Source organism: Stegodyphus dumicola, chromosome 10, assembly GCF_044657685.1.
Source record: "Stegodyphus dumicola isolate Sdum_Otavi_A_Nest chromosome 10, ASM4465768v1".
NCBI classification, from domain to species: Eukaryota; Metazoa; Arthropoda; class Arachnida; order Araneae; family Eresidae; genus Stegodyphus; species Stegodyphus dumicola.
In genome coordinates this window covers 179,459,369-179,481,555 of record NC_140777.1, presented here as the reverse complement: position 1 = coordinate 179,481,555, position 22,187 = coordinate 179,459,369, and the positions used below count along the sequence as shown (strand labels likewise).

General features: G+C 32.9%; 1 protein-coding gene across 4 annotated transcripts in view; it reads right to left on the bottom strand.

Moving 5' to 3' along the window:
- Window positions 1–273: 273 nt before the first annotated feature.
- The window catches only part of LOC118187325 (ets DNA-binding protein pokkuri-like), a 132,410-nt gene continuing 110,496 nt past the window's right edge, over window positions 274–22,187 (bottom strand). For 3 of the 4 annotated variants that reach the window (XM_085825935.1, XM_035357556.2, XM_035357628.2), the window contains exons 3-8: window positions 16,454–16,561; window positions 14,992–15,171; window positions 11,400–11,600; window positions 8,685–8,789; window positions 4,737–4,986; window positions 274–3,737 (exon numbers count right to left, since the gene is read on the bottom strand). In XM_085825935.1, coding sequence (XP_085682061.1) covers window positions 3,569–3,737; window positions 4,737–4,986; window positions 8,685–8,789; window positions 11,400–11,600; window positions 14,992–15,171; window positions 16,454–16,561 — 1,013 coding nt within the window. In that variant the 3' untranslated portion in view covers window positions 274–3,568. The remainder of the gene's footprint in view (window positions 3,738–4,736; window positions 4,987–8,684; window positions 8,790–11,399; window positions 11,601–14,991; window positions 15,172–16,453; window positions 16,562–22,187) is intronic. The other variant, XM_085825936.1, reaches the window with a different exon arrangement.

Below are 22,187 nucleotides of genomic sequence, written 5' to 3'. Positions count from 1 at the left end.
AATTTTGTGCAAGTAATTGGTGAACAAAAGAATTCAGCATGTGTTGAAATATAAATGAACAGTATATTAGAAATAAATATATTTCAGATGCTTCTTCTGAAATGATAATATAGATATAAAAGGAATTTTCTGATAGTTTTCAGCTTGTTATCCCTGCAATAACCTTTTAAAAATAATTTTATTAATGTAAATATGCAGATGTTCTGTGTTGGGAAATCTTAAATATTCCAGGACCATTTCTGAGTGGATACTTAAGTATTCAAATTGAATGAATGGAATTATTTACAGTCTTTATTTTTTTATATATATTCAGGTACAAAACTTAAACAAATTTATCAATATATAACACAGACAAAATATGTAACTATAATTCAACAGTAACAAGTCAGCGACATTTGGCTATTACAGTAAGTTAACTGATGAAATAAAATATATCTTTACAAATGCATATATATATATATGCATAATTTTTTAACACTGATAAGGCACTCAGATCATTCCAAATTGTCATATAACAATCGTATCATAGCTACTTTATCAGCAAATCATCATTTAAAAACTTAATAGCATAAAGTATATGAATATTCTGAAGTGTCGTATTGTACAACATCATTATATAAAAGAGGAAGTTTCAATTTTTGCATTCAAATTAAATTTTTCTATAAAAATCACAGTTTTAATATTTTCAGTAAAAAATATCATTAGTTTTATTACATTTTAATTTAAATTTATTTTTCATTAATAATGAAGATATAGATAATGAAGAAATAGAAATAATCAGATAATATTACAGTATAGTTAATTATTATTATTTTTGGCAACAATAAGCTATGAAATTCTTATGTGTCTATTAATTATTTTTCCTAATGCTATTATCTATTTTAGTTCTTTTGGCTTCTGATTTCATCTGTGCAGATGCTATATAATTTATTTTTAATAATGTTTTCCTAAATCAAAAGACTAAGGTTATTTTCATAAGGAAACATAATAGAAAAAAAACATGGTTATTTCATTAATTTATCTTTTATTCAGTTTATTTATTTATCACTTAGTGTCTTCAGCAATTGCAACATTTACTTAACTAATGAGATAAAGTTCTTTTGTTTTTACACATTAAATATTTTGTTTAGATTTTTGTATTATTAATTTTAAAAAAATGCTTCTTTTCCTAAAAAAATTAATAGAAAATTTCTCTAGTTTTGTATTTGAACAAAATAAGAAAATTTTGTCAAAATTATTACTTTTCGTAATTTGAAAATTTTGGAATTGTCATTACAAAGAATGTAAGAAATTACCATTTTCATATAAAAACAAATAATAAATAACATAAAATTTAGATAGAAAAGACATTTAATATATTATATAGTCAAGTTTAACAAAATGAAAAAAAAAAAAAAACTTGAACAATGAATAACTGCTGTTTTCTTTTTTATTATATAGTAATTTGTGTATGCCCATTAAAATTGGTGGCGTTATTAATATTTAGCCTTTTAATGAAGCTAAACCTAAGAAATAAGTTTTGCTTTTTTAAAATCTCAGTATTGCTAGAAATTTACAAAGTAACTACTTAATGAACTGCACATATTTTTGCAGCAGAATGTATTAAGCGATAATGACAAAAATGTTATTACAACATAATATTAAATATTTTTTATAAAAATTTAGTCAAAATAAAAGCCTAGTAAAGATATCACTCATGGAGATCTAGTTTGCCTAATTTGATGATAATACTTTACACCAATTTTAATTTGATTAGAAATTCAGTTTTATATTTAACATGTGTAAAAATAATAATTCTTAGAAGTATCTATCACATGCTACAATTAACAAATGTTTTAATTATACTGAAAATGGAGGGAGAGGGAAAAAGGTTATAAACTTTTTAATAATCAATAAAAAGGAATAATAACATTATTACCTCCATCTTTTTTTCATCAAATGAAAAAATAAAGCAGTGAAAAGAATAATGATTATAAATAATTTAACCATTTTCTTCATTGATAATTAAATCAATTTTATCACCAACAGAAAAATAAAAGATAATTGTGTAAAATTCATATAACAATAAAAGTGTAATTTGAAGTTCACATGAACTGAAAAATATATATATCTTTTATACAACAGTGTTCAAGAAATCAAATTGCTCAACCATAGAAAAAATGTGTAATTTCATTGTTGTTTCAACAAAATATACATCACAACCAAATAATTTTATACTGAAATTTAAATAAAAATAGTTGCTCACAGCTCTAAAATATCAATATATGGTTTGAGATCACTGAAATAAATATCTCAAAAAATAATCAGTAGAAAGTTGATAGCGTACAAGTTGCAATAAGTTTAAGCCTAATTAATTATAATATTTCTTGACTGTGTGTTTAGTCAAAAATATATAATAAATTCACCGTATTTTCTGACTTAAATTGCATTCATTAAACATTATTTTAAGAAAATATTGTTTTATTGTAAATAACTAATCACTGAAGCATAACTTTTGGCTAAAAGACATAAGATGTGTAATAATTGCCTTTTTTCCCCCTAGATCTATGCAGTTTTTATTATGTAATACATTAGTCATGAATTACATTGTGGGGCATTTCAGTTTCTCCTTTTCCTGATTATTCATAGCTGGGTATTGTTTTATAAATATAACAGTTTAATATATGAAAAACAATATAATATAAAAACAGTACTAAAAACTATCTTGATACTTACATTTTAACACAACCATAAGTAAAATATCATTAAATTTTTAGAATGCATCAGATTTTGAAAAATCTTGCACATAACAATTCTTCAGTTTTAAGAAACTGTCTCTATTTTTACATGCACTCTTTTTGCATTCGTAGTTCTTACAATTTTTATGGGTAAATGATACTTTTTGTCTTAACACTATTTCAAAATACATGCTTGTAGGATTTGCTTGCAATATAAGTAATTGCATTAAAATTTCTGCAGGAAATCGGTATATTTGCACCAAATTCACGAAAGTTAACAACTGCTTTGAATCTATTCTTTTACGATCACTGTGAAATTTCCACTAGAACAAAAGAAACAAGCTGAGTAAGTAAGCTTACAGAATGGTTTTTCAGGAGGCTTATTGATTGGTTTTTCAGGATAAATATGTAATTAAATGTAAAATATGTATGTAATAAACAAGCTGAGTAAGTAGGCTTACAGAATGGTTTTTCAGGAGGCTTATTGATTAGTTTTTCAGGATAAATATGTAATTAAAAGTAAAATATATATGTAATAAATAGTTTTTTGCAATTATAAATTGTTCTTTTATAATAAATCACTAAACTGCACAAAGGTGGTTGTGCTAATGCGTAAATAGCACTGCATTTTGTAATCAGTCACATTTAAATTGTCATCAATAACTAAAATTTTTATCAAGTAAAAAGTAGCAGTCCATTTTTAAATATGTACATTATTAAAAACACCATTTAAAATATTCATATTCTCAGCATTGTGTCTCTGTCACTGTGACAGAAATAACAGTTCAATTTTGATAACCTGGAAAAGAAATATCTAAATTTTAGATGTAACATGTTTGGATATATGCAGTTCATTCTGTGTCACCTGGCGAAGAGCCTTCTTCTTTTATACTCATATCTAAAGCTGCCTCAATATCGGTGCATTCAGGTTGGATTCCATTCTGAGAACCATTTTCGGAATCTCTGGAAAGGAGTGCTCTCTGTTTGCAATGACGCAGCTCATTTGGATGCCTGAGAAACCTAAAATTTCGCAAATTATTATTAATTTACTAGAAATGAGTTTAAATATAATGTAATATATTTGGAGAAATACTGTTTATTTTTTATAGAAATAATTTAAGACTTAATTATTCTGAACATTTCAACATAATCACTACCATCTCGATGCATTTGTTGGGATATTTTTCTTAATATTCCACAAAATCTTTTCTAAATTATCCAGGTGCTTGAGGATTACTTTCTCTCATCTCAGTGCTCGTAATTTTTTCCATACCCACTTATTAAATTTCTGGGAAAATCAGATATTTGGTACCAGATCAGTAGGAAGGGTAGAACTTTATTGATTCCTAATTTTTCAAAGAATATGAACAACTTGATTGTGATTATTACAAATGGCATATCCTTGTTTGAAGGAATGCATTAAGACTGGTGGTGGTTATGTGAATAATTATACTTACAAAGAAAGAAAACCGGATACTTAAATTAATGCAAAATTTGGGATTAAATGGATTTTTGCATCTTCATAAATACTTGAGGAAATGGAAAAAATAAAGAGCACATTATTATTTATACTGTGTATTTTTTTAATAAGAATTTGAGCATATATAATTTCATGAAAAATTGCTAATTTTATTACTGTTAGTTGCTCTACCAACTAATAATAATAAGCTTAGTAGAAAACAAATATTTGTGTGAATTATTTAAAGCTCTTATTATATACATGCCTATGCCTATTCGTGGCAACCAACTTTTTAGAGTAAAATTTCACTCGGTTTTACAATTTGGGAGGGGGGAGATTTATGTCTTTTACCGTCTACACGTGAAAAAATGCAGGTTGCACACTTTGCTACCAATAAATTATCAGTATAAAGCTAAAAGGTGGGTTCTGGCTATGGTTATTATTTTGCAACGTATAACAACAGTGTAAAGATTGTATTGGCTCTCCCAGTTTTTCTTAGAATGAAAACTTTTGCATATTGTAGATTGAAAGGAAATACATCTTTTACTCAGACAACTCACCTGTAGCAATGTCTTTCTCCTGGTTCTTTTTGTAAAATCCTAACTCTGTAATAATAACGAAGAGCCCGTGACATTTTATCAAAGTTCATATTCAAATGATTCTTCTGTTTCCCCCAGAGAGCTGCCAGGCGATGAGGATCTGTTATCTTAAATATACCACGCGCTTTGTCTTTCCAAACTATACAACAGTTGTAGCGCTGGTGAGAATCATTCAAAAGCTGTTGTAGAAAGTCCCACAGAAGACGAACATCTGTAAGAAAAATCGTAATGAATCTAACTGAATAATACTAGATATGTGAATAACTCTGTAGAAAATACAATCAGAAATCATATTTACTTCTACTTACATCTGCAGTTACAATAAATATAGTTTTGTAATTCTCAATCTCAATATAACTAGATTACTTTAAGATCTGCAGAAAATCTATTTTCAGTATTGATTTGTTTGCACACAATTATTTTTCAAACTAATTAGAAAAAAATCCATTGCTGAATATAATGAGAGGAGAATAATTGCATAAAAGTACTAAACTTGATTGATTGACGAAATTCAGAAAATATAATACAATTGAAGTGTAATTTGTAAACTTTTTAAAAATATCTTGCCTTACGGTGAATAAAAATTCAAAATGAAAATGTCAATTTTAAAATTCTTACCTTAGAATCAAATATGCTTTAGTTTCCTCTTTTTTTTTTTAAATTTTAATCCTTTGGTTATTGATTGATTTTTGAATGATTATTGATTGATTGATTCCATCAGAAAATCGAATAAGATGATTATCCGATTGCTAAGTTTAAAGTTAGTACCGAGCTAAAAATAGGAATATCTTATATTTTTTTTCCAAGATCAAAATTAGAGTGTGAATTTGAGATTTCAGCTGTATTAGCAGTATGGATTTCAAATAGAGACTTATAGGACATATATGGGAGATAAATTGATATTCAAAATAGGGCAAATTTTTGGGCTCCTGGTGGCTGATCATTCTGTTCTAGCGCAGCAGATCTTTTTAATATAACGAGAACGACAGTATCCAGGATTATGCACATCCGACAGTCTGCAAGCCTAGTAAAGCAAAGAATGTCATCCAGTTGGAATAATGCAGAAGTAAAAAAATCATCTGTAAAGGATGTTAATAAAAATAAAATTTATAATAAAACATCGATTAAAAACTGAATAAAAAACATAAAACATGAACTTAAATTATGCAGACCTCAACATTATCTTTAATGCATTCATTTGTACAAAAACTGCTTGCTGGGAGTTTCAAGACTTGGTGTATCCACAATCGGGAAGCTACACAGCAAAGCATTTGATGAAAAAAGACCTATACTAAATGAGGGTTTTGGTGGTGTCATCGCAGAACCTCAACAATATAAAATGAAAAATTTTTACTGCTCGCTGTTAAGTTACTGTTCACTGTCTTTTCCACTTCTGGAAGCATTTATGTGTGCAGAATTCTTTTATAGAAATATGATCTGAACTGGCTTGTGTCTAGAAGCGAAGCATGGAGGTGGATTGTTGACAGTCTGGACTGCAGTATCGTGTGAGGTATTTGGGAGCACTGATTGTTCTTGATGATCTCATTTCTCTCAAGAATTGTTGATGTACATCAATGATTGTCGAAACTAGAGAACCAAGTCCATATAGTTTTCAAAAATTATACCCCGAAGGAGAAGCTGTATATCAGAAACAACAGTGCATCACTAAATACAATAAAAGTGGTGACAAATGGTTTGTAGAAAATGCACTTGAGCTTGAACATTTTCCATATCCTGCAATATAGGTATAATTAATCTCAGTCTATTGAATATATACGACGTGTGCCAAAGCACAGAATGAAAACATTTTTCTTCCCAATTACCATTTGCCATGCTAGATTGTCAGCTTAATTTTTTTAGATGCTTTTTTCAAACCCTTAAATACAAAAAATGTAAATCTGTTTTTAAATTTCAAAATTTGCATAATTAACATCCTAATTTATGGAGAAACTCTTCCTACATATTCAGTCTAGATCAACTTTACATATTATACACTTATTTGATGAATACATCTCTCAGAAATTTGCCTAATGAAGGAGTTTTATAACAGATGTGAATAAAATGTTACATACACATAGCAGGGACTTCACACAATAAAATCAGAAGAAATAAGCTGAGTATTCCAGTGCTTAATTTATAAAATTAGAAGTGCCAAAACCCTGTGGAAGGCCATGAAGAAAGATGAGCAAAATATATAAATAAAATAACTAATGAAACTAATAGAGTAGAATGGATAACCATCGCTGTTTGAATGATGGAATGAGTGGAGTATCATCAGGAGATTGGAAGCAGGGCTCTCTGAAGTGCAGATTTATTAGAAATTTAAATTTAACTCCCTACATCGAGGCAACTAATAGAAATTGTTTAAGGGGACATCTTAAAACCCTTAAGATATGAATATGTGAATGTTGCAAGAATTGGGATATTTTATTTATTTTAAAAGAAATTACTTCCAACTTTTTACTGCTGACCACATAATATAGCTGCTTTGGGAACTAGTCACCAGAAAGTTTGTGTTGCCACAAATAGTTTTATAATTTAATCTGCTTTGTGACAAAATTTTTTATGCTTTCACGTCATGTTATTCAAAGATCTTAAGGGTTTTAAGGTTAGTCCCCTTAAGAATACCGGATCCGTAGATAGAAAGCCTGGGCAAGATTGTCACTACGCCCAATGAAGATGGATATTTATTTATGTCAGCAAGGCATAACAGGAGTGCAACAGCTTTTCAGCTCTCTCATGACCTACACGCGGCCACAGAAAGTCAAATTTTAATGACTAGTGTTTCCATAAGGCTACATGAAGGAGGTTTGTTTGCAAGAAAAGGGCTGTTCGTATCTCGCTCATGTGTGTATATAAGACAGCTCGATCAGTACAGTGCAGAAAACTTTGACTTACAGAGGATAAGTAAGACAAAGGCCAAGTAAGAGTGGTGGATCATTATCATCACAGATATGTCCCAGTTCCTTATTGCGAAATACAGGAAAGAGATCTATGTTCACCTTTTTAAGAGTACAGTTTTTTGTCAGCTGCATCCATGAAAAGGCATAACTAGGGTTTTTCTATGGATGACAACAATCATACACATAGGGTTAATCTGATGGATGATTTTCTGGAAAGTGAGAATGTAAAGGGGATGAATTGGCTAGCCAAATCTTCTGACCTAAGCGTTATAAGAACATGTCTGGAATGTTCTTAGGAGAGCAACTGCAACTAACTTTCTCCGTCCTAGATCTCTCCAGGACTTGAAATTAACATTGTAGCAGGCGCGGGACAAACTGCCATAGGGACTCAAATTGTCTCATATCCGGTATGGAGTCACATATGACTGTTAGAGGGAGCTATACTTTGTATTAGCTTCCTTTTGTTCGATCTTGCAAATTCTGGTTTAGATCTTCTAGCATCCATCAGCTTTACGCATAATCTTGCATGTGTACTGTGACTGTTGTTTAATATACTTTTCTGCATTCAATTAAGTCCCAGCAAATTTCATTAAAATGTGCCCTAATCGACCATTATTGTATTATGTGCTCATTATTGCACTTTTACTACGATTTCCAATTAACTTGTCTATTTGTTCTAAATACAATTTTGCTCTAAAAATACACACAGAAGCACTGTATGTCAACATTATTCACATTTAATAAGGACATTTCGGTTTTTAAATTTCTATTTCTGGGATCCTCGTGTCATTTTGCATTTGAATATTTTTGCTTTCTTTAATAACATTAACGCTTATGTAAACCTGTTTCTACATGTGTAAATTCTATAGGTTTAAAAAAAAATTTCTTTTTTATGTGTCATTTCCTATTTACTGAGCAACTTTAGCTGTGTTTTAAACTTGAAAAAAAAATTAATGACTGTACTTTACATAAATTGTAGCTAAAGAAATGCAGAGGATATACTCACTTATTTTTTCAGCAGAATTTTCCACTGCATTATCACCGAATTGAGATAGCTGTCTTATTTGAGGTGCTGCCATAGACTGACTGGTGGTGGTTATGTTTACTGCTTCTGTAAGAAGATTAATATAATTTTTAGTTATATTCATAACAATAAAAAATTTGATGCTCAGCATGTCTAGGCATTGTACGGACTGTATGTCATCGTCTGGAAGACATACATTGTATTAAGCATCATACCAACAAAGTGATGTTAAGATTTTGTAAGGGAGATTTTTATTTTGTAATTGCTTCAGGAAGTAAAAAGTGTAGATTTTATGAATGGTATCGTACATACGCCATTCTTTTTGTTCTTTATCTTTTGTTTAATCAATGGGCTATATGAATAAGCCATGTTTGCTTTGATTCTGAACCTTTAGTTGCCAAAGCTGGCATTATCTTAATTTATGAACATGAGTGTATTATGCTATACTTTTCCTAGGCATTGTATATAACATAAATCGTTGGTTTGTAATTTGGCACTGTATAGAATATGGCAATGTGTGAAATGTTTAATAGTTTCGTATATTGGCCGGTCAATTTTCGGCATTCTGTAAAATGGCCAAGTATTTTCATACTTTAGCAGTAACAACTGTACCTTTAGATACAGTTTTAACTACATTATTAGCATTTTATTGGAGGAGTGCTCAATATATCACCATAGTAGTTTTATTTGTATGAATTAAAACAGTTCTGTAAAGGATATATTTAGGCATTTGCCTCTGAATATTAATGTGTGTGTAATGTGTAAAAGTAAAAAATTCATTTCATTCTGTCTTACAATTTTTATATTAAGGTTTAAATACTACACGTTTCTATTCGAAAATGAATTTTATAAAGGAATTTCGCCAGAAAGTCAGCCAAATTTTTTTCATTTCTAGAGTTTGAAACTGAAATGTGGTGATAATGTCCTACGTGTTCGGGAGAAAAAAGTGGATAATTTTAGTTTAGAGCTGTTATTTGTCAAACAAGAAGCTTTGCAAATGTGCAACGAAACTATTGAAATATTGAAAAGAGAGTTCTCCAACATAGTTTTCCTTCTAATATTTATTCGAGATATTTTTTAGAAATAAAATATTGAAATGTCTAGGATCTATACCTGGAGACAGAATTACGCTACTGGCCATTAAAATAGCTACATCAGGAAATCAAATGGCAGAATCATAATGTACATATGGAGAAAGGCATGATTAAATTTGAAATTGATTTGGTATAACAGCATGCAAAATTCAGTATACAGAGTTGCCATCTCTGACAGCAACAATGGCTATAATCTGGCTGGGCATCAAGTCGAACTGAACTTGGATGACAGCTACGGATGCTTCATTCCATGCAGCTTCAACTCTATACCAGAATTCATTAATCGTAGTGGCTGGGAAGTAGTGGTGGATCAGTCTTTTGACAAACCTTGCCTAGATGTTCTGTCCATAAAAGATCTAGAGAACATGCTGGCCAGTTCGAAAATCGAACACTCTCTGTATAAGGTCAGGACAGCACGGTCATCATTCCATTGTGCATTATCTTTTTGAAAGATAGAGAGAGTCATGCAAGTCTCCAAGAGAAGGCACAGTCACAAGCCTTAACACGTCGGGAATGTAATGACAGCTGTATATATTACCAACTCTGTGAATAAGAGGGGAACGGAATGTGTACTGAATGACACCCTATACCAGTATGCCAGGTTCTGGGCCCATGCAAGAATGCAAGCTGTCAGCATTCCATTTCCTCGCTACCTCTACAGACGGATACTTCCTTTGATGCTATATGCAAAACCGGGATTCGTCTGAAAAGACGACGTGATGGCACTCCTATATCCAGTGTCATCGAATGTATCGCCCCTCTAGGTGCATCTGTGCTGCATTAAGGAAAGTTCCAGCAATGATCGCTGTGCTGGCAGTCCACATTGTTGCAGACGTTTTTGCACTGTTCGTGCATAAGTGTATATTACCAACTCTGTGAAGTTCTTGACTCAAGTTGTGCGAAGTTGCTCTGCGATCTCGCAACGCCGAGAGGGTAGCATGTCTGTTCTCTTGGGCGTTAGTGGGAAGGGGCCGCAGAGATCCTGTATGGCTTTCAGTGTGGCCCTCCTGGAGTCGTCTATTTCATATTCGCTTGACAGTTATAAAATCCCCATGAACACAAATAACAATGTCACGGAATGATAAATCGCAATCCGGATAGGCCACGATCCTGCCATAGTCGAATTCTGACACAAACTGGTAGGAGTTTCTCCCTTTTAAGAGGCATAATATGACCTTTACATGAACAACCACTGTTTAAATGCGATTTCCAAATGAGAAACCCACCGTGCTTACCTATTTTCTTTGTATCCAATGGAATGCTAATCATTTGCATACCCCAGCATGTAATTCATTTCATGCAAATTTGACGTTTGTTGCATGCAGCCTTGATGTAGCAGCAGATTTAATGGTCGGCAGCGTATTTGTACAAAAACATTTTTTAGGAAAATTATAAAGCAAAATCTTAGTATCTGTTTTTATGCAATTTAATTAGACGATAATATATCTTTGTTTCCTATTCGATAACTAAGTAATTAAACTGTAACAATAATTAAACAGCTAAGTTAAATTTTATCTTCTTTTCTGCCATTATTTCTCGAAGATTATTAGAATTTCGTGAATCAATTACGAAACAATGAACAAAATTGCTGAAATGCACAAACCAGAAGAGAATCCCCTCTCGGGGCTCCTTTCGGTTTCTTCGTTGGCAGGCGGTGGGCTACTGGCCGTTGTACTATCCACATCACTACCGTTCAGATGGGTGACTGCTACTTGGGCATGTTCACTCTCGTGGATGACATGGCCCATATTATGAAAATCGCTGCTGATGGACCTTGGCCATGAATTACGTGAAGGAAAGGCACCTGAAATTAGAAAGAAAAGTGCAATCTTCATAAAATTACCACGAACGAAATTGTTGAAAAATCTGATAGAGCACCAGATGATTTGAAATGCAATATTTAACATCCTTTGGATTCTCAAACAAATCTATTTTATTGCAGGTTCCATGTTTAACAGCAATGCAATGCATATATTTACAATTTTCTTTAAAACTGTTTTCCTGATTTATTCTCAGCTACATCTGATATGGGCTCTGAACTTAAGTCGAATTTTCCATACAAAATTCCAGAATTCAAATTCCAACGAAGGCATTGCCCATTTTTCATGTTTTCTGCTTTGGCAAGCCAAATGATTCGACAATCTTAGGGAAGGAAAACGGACCGAAAAGGGCAGTTTTGCGATACTTAGCACGATATGCAGAGGATGCATAGTTTTCGAAAAAGAAATATTTATAGTGATAAGGCTGCACTTAAAAACTTACACTGATACACACACACAATAAAAAAAAAGTTTGTTGATTCTTTTAAATTTTGAAAACAAACCATATGTTAATATGCACCAACTTTGTAATATTCAAACTATGCATACCTTTTTAGGATTTTATATCTGAGATTCCCAACATTTTTACATTCTAGAATACCGTGGGCCAGAGTGCGTATTTAATTTTTAAAGGTGTAAATTTATAGTTTGACATAGTTAATAATACACATAATGTACAAAACGTTACTCAAAAAATATAATTTTAAGATAAAAAAATTATTGATTGCGTAATATGCTAAATAATACAGTCAAAAGTTTACAAATTCTTTGGTTTACAATCCTTTGGTATAAAAATTCTTCATAAAAATGCAATTCTTATAGTCAATGTGATATTTGAAATTGCATTTCATTTACCATCATTTTTTAATTAAAACTGCATGGTAATGTTCCCGCTTGTAAGCAGTCATCAAGATATTCATCCGTAAGTCGAGATCTGTGCTTTGATTTTGTGATATTCTTTTTTTGAAACTATGATTCACACCAGTATGTCGGACTAGAAAAACGATTTTGTCTTGTATGATGCTCAAGAATGGAAATTTGTTTCTGTCAACTACATTCCAGAAGTTTATATCTGGTACACTGGAATTGAGAACAATGTCATTTTGAGGATCTAAAATTTAAATCCAATTTTTCTTTCTTACTGGAAGAAACTGTGCAACGTATGCAGCTTTTTCGATTACATGTACTTGGCAAGTAAAAAGACAGATGAAAAAGGTAAAGGTTTAATATTTAACTGTTGCAACCGTTTTCAAGCAGGTCTCGAAATTATTTTTTCATATATAGGAAATGCACAATATTTTCACAATTTATTGAAAACTGAAATATTATTTTTAATGTGATCGTACAGCAGCGGGCACACATAAAACCGTCAACGGGCGCAACGGTTCCCGTGCACTTGGGTTGGAGATCCCTGCTCTATGTAGACTCTTTTACTGTTAGAATAGTATAATGGACTTGGACCATTTAGAACTACGTTTTGAATGTGTAATGGGGAAGAAACTAAATATCTTTTCACGTACTTTTTTTTAACAGACTGAGGATCTGTAATAAGTTTCAGGAACGTAAAAAATTCACAAAGCAAAAATATGCATCGATTTCTTTTTCAAATTGCATATAAATGTACTTGCAGTGACTTTTGATTTAAGTGTTACTAAGAGATTGCTTTATGTTCATTTCTTTCCTTTATTCCTTGTTGCATCACGTATTCCGTTAGTCCAGAGGTATACGTAAATTTTACGGCAAGCAACCTTGATTAGGAGAAAATCATAATCAGTTATGATTCTGAATAGAAGTCTGGCTACTGGTGCTGATCGTTATCGAGAAAGCCACCACTTGAAAGTAGAAGTGAACGCCTGACTTTGTCACGTTAGTAAGTGTTGAAAGTTAGTTGCGTTTTTTCTGTCCGACCGAGAGAGGTTGTAGTTTCATTTAGATTTACTGTAATAATAACCTAGCCAATAAACTGCAGCGTTCCAGAGAGTAGCTGCCAGCAAGAAACTGAATAACTCGCTTCTATTATAAGTGTAAGACTAAAAACAAGTAGGGAATGAAGTTTTATCTTAATCTTTACTTTTTGAATTGTACACTGCGGGGGGGGGGGAAGAGGACGGTTCTATATCTCCCGTTCTACTCTGCGGATTAACGAAATTCAACTTGCCGTTTTCATGTCTCGAAAGCGCGACTTAAGATTCTACACTTTTTTTTTTTTTTTTTTTTTTTTTTTTTTTTTTTTTATTCTACGACTAAAATTATGGCAGACTGCAAAGTTTCATAAAAATAGCACAAGTAGTTTTTAAAAAATTAGCTCTCAAAATTTTAGCTCCTCCATGTTAATTGAATTTGGTATATATTTATCAATCTCTCTTTTTTTTTATTAAACTTATTTTATTCTTCTTTTCACATTTCGAAATTCACGTTCATTCCAAATAAAATTCGCCTATTTTTTAAGATTTATTTAAAAATAATTTTTATAAATTTTTCGAAAAAAATTTTGAATTATAACCTATAAAATTTTTACCAACGTCTTAAAGTAGATGTATTTCTAAGTATACCTGCTAAAAATTAAGAGTATTTTATTCAAAATTTCCCAAGATATACGTGAATTTATGTATTGGCGCGTATTTGTTGAAACCGATAAAACATCAAATGCGATTTAAGCACTTTGTTAAAATTATTTGAAAGTAGGAACGATGTCACTTCCCCCCCTCGTGCACAGTGTAAAAAGGGAAAGGAAAATAGGTTGCCATAAATTAAGAAGTTCGTCAAGTGAATTATTCTTGGCGCAAAGTGGAAAAAATACGCCAAGATAAATTTTTGAATTTCTCCGTAAATTTCGCACCAAATTTTACATAATGTAATATTTAGGCATAATTTTAATCGTTGAATCGAAATATGGAAAACAATTGTCGTGTCATTTCAGGAAAAGTCCGATTTTGTGTCAAAATCCCTATGTTAGAACAATGCTGTATATAAATATAATACATATCCCAAGTCGCGCTTTCGAAACATGAAAAACGCAATTTGAATTTCGTTAATCGACCGGGTAGAACGAGGGATATACGAGTAGAACTGTCCTTATCCCCCTGCAGTGTACCCTCGTGTTCATAGAAAATAGTATAAAAGGTGATAACTCTCCATCCAATAAGTTAATTTCTAAAGGTTAGTCAGTTATATTGCAAGTACTAATTCAGAAGTCAAACAACAAAAATCAGCGTTATATTCACAAAATTTTCACAGTGAAAATTTTGTGAATATAACGCTGATTTTTGTTGTTTGACTTCTGAATTAGTATTTGTTCGGCGTGTTATTGTGTCTTAATTATATTGCAAGTAGTTTGATTAAATAATTAAACAGCTGTAGAGGTTATAAACTCACTTTTGTCCTGAGTAGCATGTTGCAGCAGAGATGCAGATATGTTTTGAGGAATAGCAGCATTGTTGTTTGCTGTGGTCTCTTTACTACGCAGTAATATCTGGAGGGCGTTATAAAGAACATCCCCGCATCGAGGAGCTCTTTCGCACAGATCATTTTTCTTCAAAAGACATAAGCCTCGGCCTGGAAAGCAATTATTAAAATTTAAATGTTATTAAAATTGAAAGATTTTTCGAAACTCACAGTATATTTAAAAGGGTAAGTTTTAGCTTATATAGAATATCCAAAAATAAGTTTTCGCTTTTTGAATGTTAACAATGGAAAATGTTAAAGATAACATTTTGTGTTCACGATTTGCAATGTCAACGTTGAGTATGTGTTAGCATATATGCATTCTGTCGTTTTTGTTTTATGTTTTATTACAGTCCGCTAGTAGGCTGGTATTAAAGTACAATAAATAGCAAAGCTGAGGAAACTCAGCTTATCAGGAAGCTGAAAATGTCTTCAAGATACAAAAATGTTGGAGGGCAAGACTGCATTTTCGGCCACAGTCACATACAGGAGTTACAAGATTTTATGACAAGCTTGAGAAGGAAGGAAATGCATACAATTTAAAGAAAGGAATGTGGGAACTGTGTTACAGGTTTTGAGTGTATATGCCACGAAGCCACAGACACTGGATGAATGACGATATATGATTAAGATCCGCTGTACTCTCGCGCCAGTTGAAATCATATAATATTTTGTCGACTAATTCTGTTGCATTGCAGACATGTATTTCTGGCAGTGGCGGTTTCGTGTGGAATATTTATAGCTTGTACAGCTATTAACGTCCAGAGACTATAAACATTATTTTAGGACACGTTGTATGAATAAATTATGTATCTGCTTTACATTTAAAAGGAATTAGTGCTGAGCAACTTAAGGGCTGAAGAGAATTAAAATTTCAGACTGTTACATAGAGCAAATATTAAGGGTATCGGATCCGAATTTTCATTAGTCAGTTAATTAATAATAGCAAAGCACACCACGGACCTCTCGAATACACGCCGAGTGTGATGACTACTGCACCACGAAGGCGGAAGAAATACCTTATATACCTTATGAGATAAAGAGGATAGACAAAGCGATGATTAGTGGATTGATCAATTGCTTGAGACTAGGCACACGAGGACTCTGTGCCCAAGAGGAGGGATTCCTTCGTAAAAGAAAACTGGCTCACCATTCACATTAAACAGCGTCGAACGGATTATTTAGCCAAATGCCACCAAAATTACGTTATATTATAAAATTCGATATCTTTAATTTTAAGCGAACTAACTGTCATCTGAAAGCTGTCATATGTATAAATCGTCTTACACCAGTTTGTAACAAAACAATTATCTGCGAACATTTAGCATAAATTTATAACAATATATATTTAAAACCTCTGACAGATTTGATTATGAAAATAAGTTTTACATACCGTTCATATAGAACTGATCTATGTCCAGAGGGGGCAATGAGAAACTCTCTACGCACCACTCGAGCCATGTAACAACATGCTGCCTCGACCACTGACGAGGATCTTGAGCTGGAATAGACGGGAAGATTAAGCTATGTAACATCAAGAATGTCAAATTATTGAGGATCGTTCAATGCATAAGGATTGTTTAGTCCTTAAGGAGTATGGCTGCTAGTAAAGGTGTTGGAAACGTCTAACTCAGAAGGCCTTTGGCCCCTCAACTGTCGCGCCATGGATCATGATGATAGAATAAAAGAAAGAGTCTGTGTGAATGTGTCTTTCGTTCGTGCAGCGCGTAAGCTAATAGACCCAGGGCTACGAAATTTGGTACATAGGTGCATCTGGACAAGAGCCAGTGTATGCCGAAGCGAGTTTTTCGAAATTCGAATCACACTTTTTTAAAATTTTATCTTTTTTGATGAAATCGCATCATTTTGACTAGTTTCATTCTTTTAGAAATGTGGTTTTGGTAACAGTGTTTCATGCAATGCTTTGTATACTGGACTGCTGACTATTGAAAATATGACATAAAATATCTATTGCTTATTTTCACTGTTTTTAAGATACTAAAAAGTTTAGCATGATTCTTTTTATCCAACGGGAAGTTGATTAATTTATTTATTAGGATAATTAATATTTGTATTAAGGGATATCGCTTATTTCATGCTGCTTGTTTTCTTTGATTTTTGGACGCGCACATCGCAATCTTCTTACTCTGACGCGCATGTGTCTCGCAAGGAACAGAAGGAATTTTCTTTTTTTCTTTCCCTCTCTCTCTTTATTAGCTAATGGCAAAGATGTTTGTATATTCTGAATTATGTCATCCACAAAGCACAATTTTGATTGGTTATTGCTTTTTGATAATAGTTTCATTCTTTTAGAAATGTGGTTTTGACAACAGTTTTTCATTCACTGCTCTGGATACTGGACTGCTGACTCTTTTCTCTTGAAAATATGAGATTTATTGTTATTTCATTGTAATTTTTTTATATTATGTTTTAATTATATTAAAGTTTTTGCATGATTTTTTTTTTAGGAAACAAAGTTCTTAACTTCCTTCATACTATTTGAATTCTTGAGATTTTGCAACGGGAAGTTGGTTAATTTATTTATTAGGATATTTAATATTTGTATTAAGGGATCTTGCTCATTTCATTGTAATTTTTTTAATAGGCGATACATTTTTATTGATTTTTTTGATAAAGTTGTTTTGCAGAGTGAAATTCTATGCAGCATTTAAATTTAATGTTTGGTGCTCCCTCATTTTTACGGTACATTTAAAAAGGCTGGCCGCGTAGCGGCTAGAAACTCATGATTTTAACTTATTTTGAATCGACTGCGTAAACGTAAAATAATTTTAATCATAATTTATATAAATTTAGAAAGCATTTAAAGGTTTAAAGTTCATAAAATGTTTACACAGACAGCTAATATATTGATTAAAGCCAGTTGCTTTTACATATCTATTAGAATTTCTGAACAGTTTTTTAAGATGAAATTTCACTTCGCTTATCTCAATAATTTTATTGGTCACATATTGCAAAAATTACGAATAACAATTTTGTGATTATAACTGCGTTAAAAATAAAATTTTCTTAGCCCGTTAAATGTTTCTGTAATCCACAATAGAAAACATCAAGAGAAAAAATATTTGTATTGAAAAGTAAATGGCGTAATGATCTCATTTCTGGTTGTGATAATGTTTTTTATTTTTTTCAATTTTAGCATTGGAATCCGATGTTTTCTGATTATTTCATAGTAAATTTGTAGAGTCATTAGGTTATTTTGAAGCAGGATACATGAGAAATGAACAATACCCTCGCCGGGACTCGAACCACGGACTTCTCCAATACGCGTCGAGCGTGCTGACCACTACACCACGAAGGCATGCTAAGAAGGCGGGAGAAATACCTTATAAATTAAAATAATAATAATATATATGTAGAATGTTCTTTTCTAAAGGAATGTTCTTTTCTAAGGAAAGGATGCTTTTGTGAAGGTCTAATTCTAAGAACAATTAGCTCGTATTTAAGTTACATTTAAGTGAAACCATGAAAACGCTTATGTAGCCAGTCCGTTTGTTGGGACTTCAGCTCGGTTCAGTGGTTATAGCCGGCTTGCAGTCTTATTTTGTTTCTTAAATGGCAGTTCTCATATTGAATCTTGCGACATGATTTTACCTAAAAGCATACGAAGAAAACTAGCATAGGTCTTGAAAGTGTTTTATGCTTTTTTTTGTGCCACATCCTTCAGCAAACGTTTCCTTCTTTAATGATATCAAAACAATTTAGGAAAGCAGATAAAGCTCAGAACTGTCGAAATGGTTCAAGTAGCAACAAAATTTTGATTTCTGTAAATTAATAATAACATGTCACTAAAGGAAAATAACTAATGAATAGTGTTATCAGAAGAGATAAAAAAATAAAATACACGGGGCCCACCAGCGGCCGAGCGGTAAAGTCGCTGAACACTGGTAGTTCGGTCCGAGGTTCGAATCCCGCGAACGGGCTGGCTGCATGGGTGTTTTCGTGGTTTTCCCCCTCAAATTCGAACTGCTAATTCTCAGCAGTCAATTTTCCCTTAGAAAGTCCTCCACGAAAGGCATCCCTCCTCTTAGGCAGATAGCCCTAGTGTGCTTTGCCATAATTAAATACACACACATACACATAAAATACACGGTGTGTCCACAATATTCTACAACTGAATTCATAAAAAATCGAGATCTGAAGAAAACAGCTTTATCAGTGTTTGGCCTTCTATGTGCATTCCTTGTGATAACCGTACTTCCCTTGGCACTTTCACAGGGTTTCTAGAATGTTTCATAAAAAGACCAGAATCACGTCGCAAAAGGGGTACGAAAATAGTCTTTTACGTAATCCCACAGGGAAAAGTCACACGGTGTTAAACCTGGTAAACGTTGGGGGGGGGGGCATGGAAAATCACCGTCATCATCGGAAGCCCGCCCAATCCAACGACGAGGTAATTGGTAACTGATTTAACTCAGGTAATTGTGTGATAAGATACTCACGCACATACCGCAGAAATTAGAGTGGAGCTCCATCTTGTTGGAAAACGTCATCCTCATATTCATGTAACTGCAGCATTAACAACAACTGTAGCATATCCATGTACACTACACCGGCCACTACATTGCCAACTGCAATTATAAATATCTGTACTGTTTCTGTACTTAGTGCAAGATTCGTTTATGCTATATTCGTTTTAGATTTTTTTTACTGTAGAGTTTTGAAATCCCGGACGGAAATATGAATAACTTGATATTGCTTGTTGGAACGATTATGGCACAGCGCATGAGGCTTTACGCCATACGATAGTAGTTAGCGACGCTGATTGCCATATCGAAAGGCCCGGGTTCCAATCCCGAAGAAGGCATGGATGCTTGTAAATGTATAGTGTCCGGCATGGGGGCACTATAAATATGCGGCTAGTTGAAAGACTTTTCGAGAGGTTGATGGTGGGTAAGAGGGGTAGGAGACCCTCGGAAACGTTCCCTCTAGATGCTCTCCATCAAAATTGGGGGTGGAACTGAGCAAAGTTGTACTGTCACCTGCTCGGTGTTCAAGGCTCTTGCCAACGACAGGCGCTATCCTGGACTCCTTGCTGTGATAAAGTTCGCGAGCTTATTCTGATGTCACTGTCAGAAAAGTGAGATAAGTCACAATAACAACACAACTGCCTTCATGGAGAGAAGTTTGGTTTTTCTACGAGAAGCTGACTTGTATTCACAATGTAAATGCCGCCAGTTCCCTCAAATTCGAACTGCTAATTCTCAGCAGTCAATTTTAATCCTCACCAGCACTCCATTTGGGAACTGACTCATGCAAAATTAGATAGTATGGTGGTTACTTTTGCTTACCAATTGCTATAAACGGTACAAACGAAGATTTGTCTAGAACTATGTAAAGTTGCGCGCTTCCAACCTGCACGCAACAAAGTGGTGACTGCTGAGAACTGGAAATAGACCAAAGTCTTGAGAAGGGTTTAAATCCCTTTTTATTCAACTTTAGAAATTACAAATGCGTGCTCTTGACGCTCACAAACTACGCCGACCCGGCGGTAAAATAAAAATAAGAAACTGAAAAGAGATAACAAGTGACTAACTACGAGGCTCTCTAAACGTAACTAACCTCACCGCGTTCTAAAATACCACTGATCATTCAGCAAACTCTGAATATTACGTTGAAAGATTAACAATTTGCCGAGGCAAGCACACAGGCCGAAACGCGTGGTTCTTCAATTTCTAACTAGCCACCTCCACACTCGTGAAGTAAGAAAGCACACTTTCGAACTCGTTTCCTTTCTATTTAACTCACAATACTTCCGCTGATAATTTGAATCCTTGCGCGTTCTACTAAAATTTACATACTCTGGCATTGGCAATTCTAGGGGAAAGTAAGGCTTGACAGGAAAGATAGTTTAAACTTAAAATAAATGTTAGTTAAAATAAATATAAACCCTACAACTAGATTAGGGATCTTTAAACTGCATTCCGCTGAATTTTGAGGTTAATTTTTCACAACGTGCGAGCAATATTATTATATTTTCGATGCCTTTTATAATAATTACTTTTTCTGAAGATATTAAGTGGTCTAACTCCCCCCCCCCGCCAAGAAAAGGAAATATCGTTTTATGTTTTCCTAAATGGATACCACTAAACCGTAGAGATACAGGAGCGGCGATTTAAACAATAAAGCAAGTTCTACCGTCTTTTTCCGAAAATAAGACACTGTCTTACTTTCTTTTTTGGTCCAAAATACGCGCTAGGGCTTATTTTCGGGGGAGGGCAAAAATAAAAGTATATTTATACATTTTTATTTAATATTTATATTACACAGAATACAGAAATTTAAATTTATTCAATTACAGTCATGTCATCTTCTTCTGGAACATCTTCATAAATAAAATTCTGAATTATATTCTGATTTTCTTTCAAATCCATTTTCTGTTGAATCATTGGTCCGAATCTCTCATGTCTTGCGATATACCGTATATACCCGCGTATAAGTCGAGATATTTTGGACAAAAAAAAAGACTTCAAAGTGGGGGGTCGACTTATACGCGGGGCCATAAAAAATTAAAAGAATCGGAAGTTCAAAAATTTCTTTATATAATGCAGATGTTTTCTTCCCGCACTCAAATTGGACGACTTATCAAATAAGTCACTTATTTGAAGTAATTTCATGACTTAAATTATGTGAAGAACTAATCACAGAGTTTCATACTTGAACTAGAGTAAGTTTCGATAACCCCTAGATGTCTGCCTCAATAAGCCCTTCAAAGTAAATATAAGAAAATATTGGGCAGAGTGGATTAGTTCCAGTCGACAACCATTTACAAAGAGAGGCAACATTAAAAATCCCGATATTACATTAATTGCTCAGTGGGTTAAAGATGCTTGGAACGAAATACCCTCTGAAATGATTATAAAATCATTTAAAAAATGTTGTATTAGCAACGAACTAGACGGCACGGAAGATGATGCTGTCTTTGAAAGTGAAAATGACGACGAAGGCTCTAGTAGTGATTGTAACAATACGGAGTTCGAGACTGAAAATATGTATGATGACGAGCCAATGACGACAGAAGAGTTCTATGAAATGTTTTGCGAATCGGACCATGAATCGGACGTTGAAGGATTTTGATTTTGTTTATTTACCAATGTATTTTTTATCGT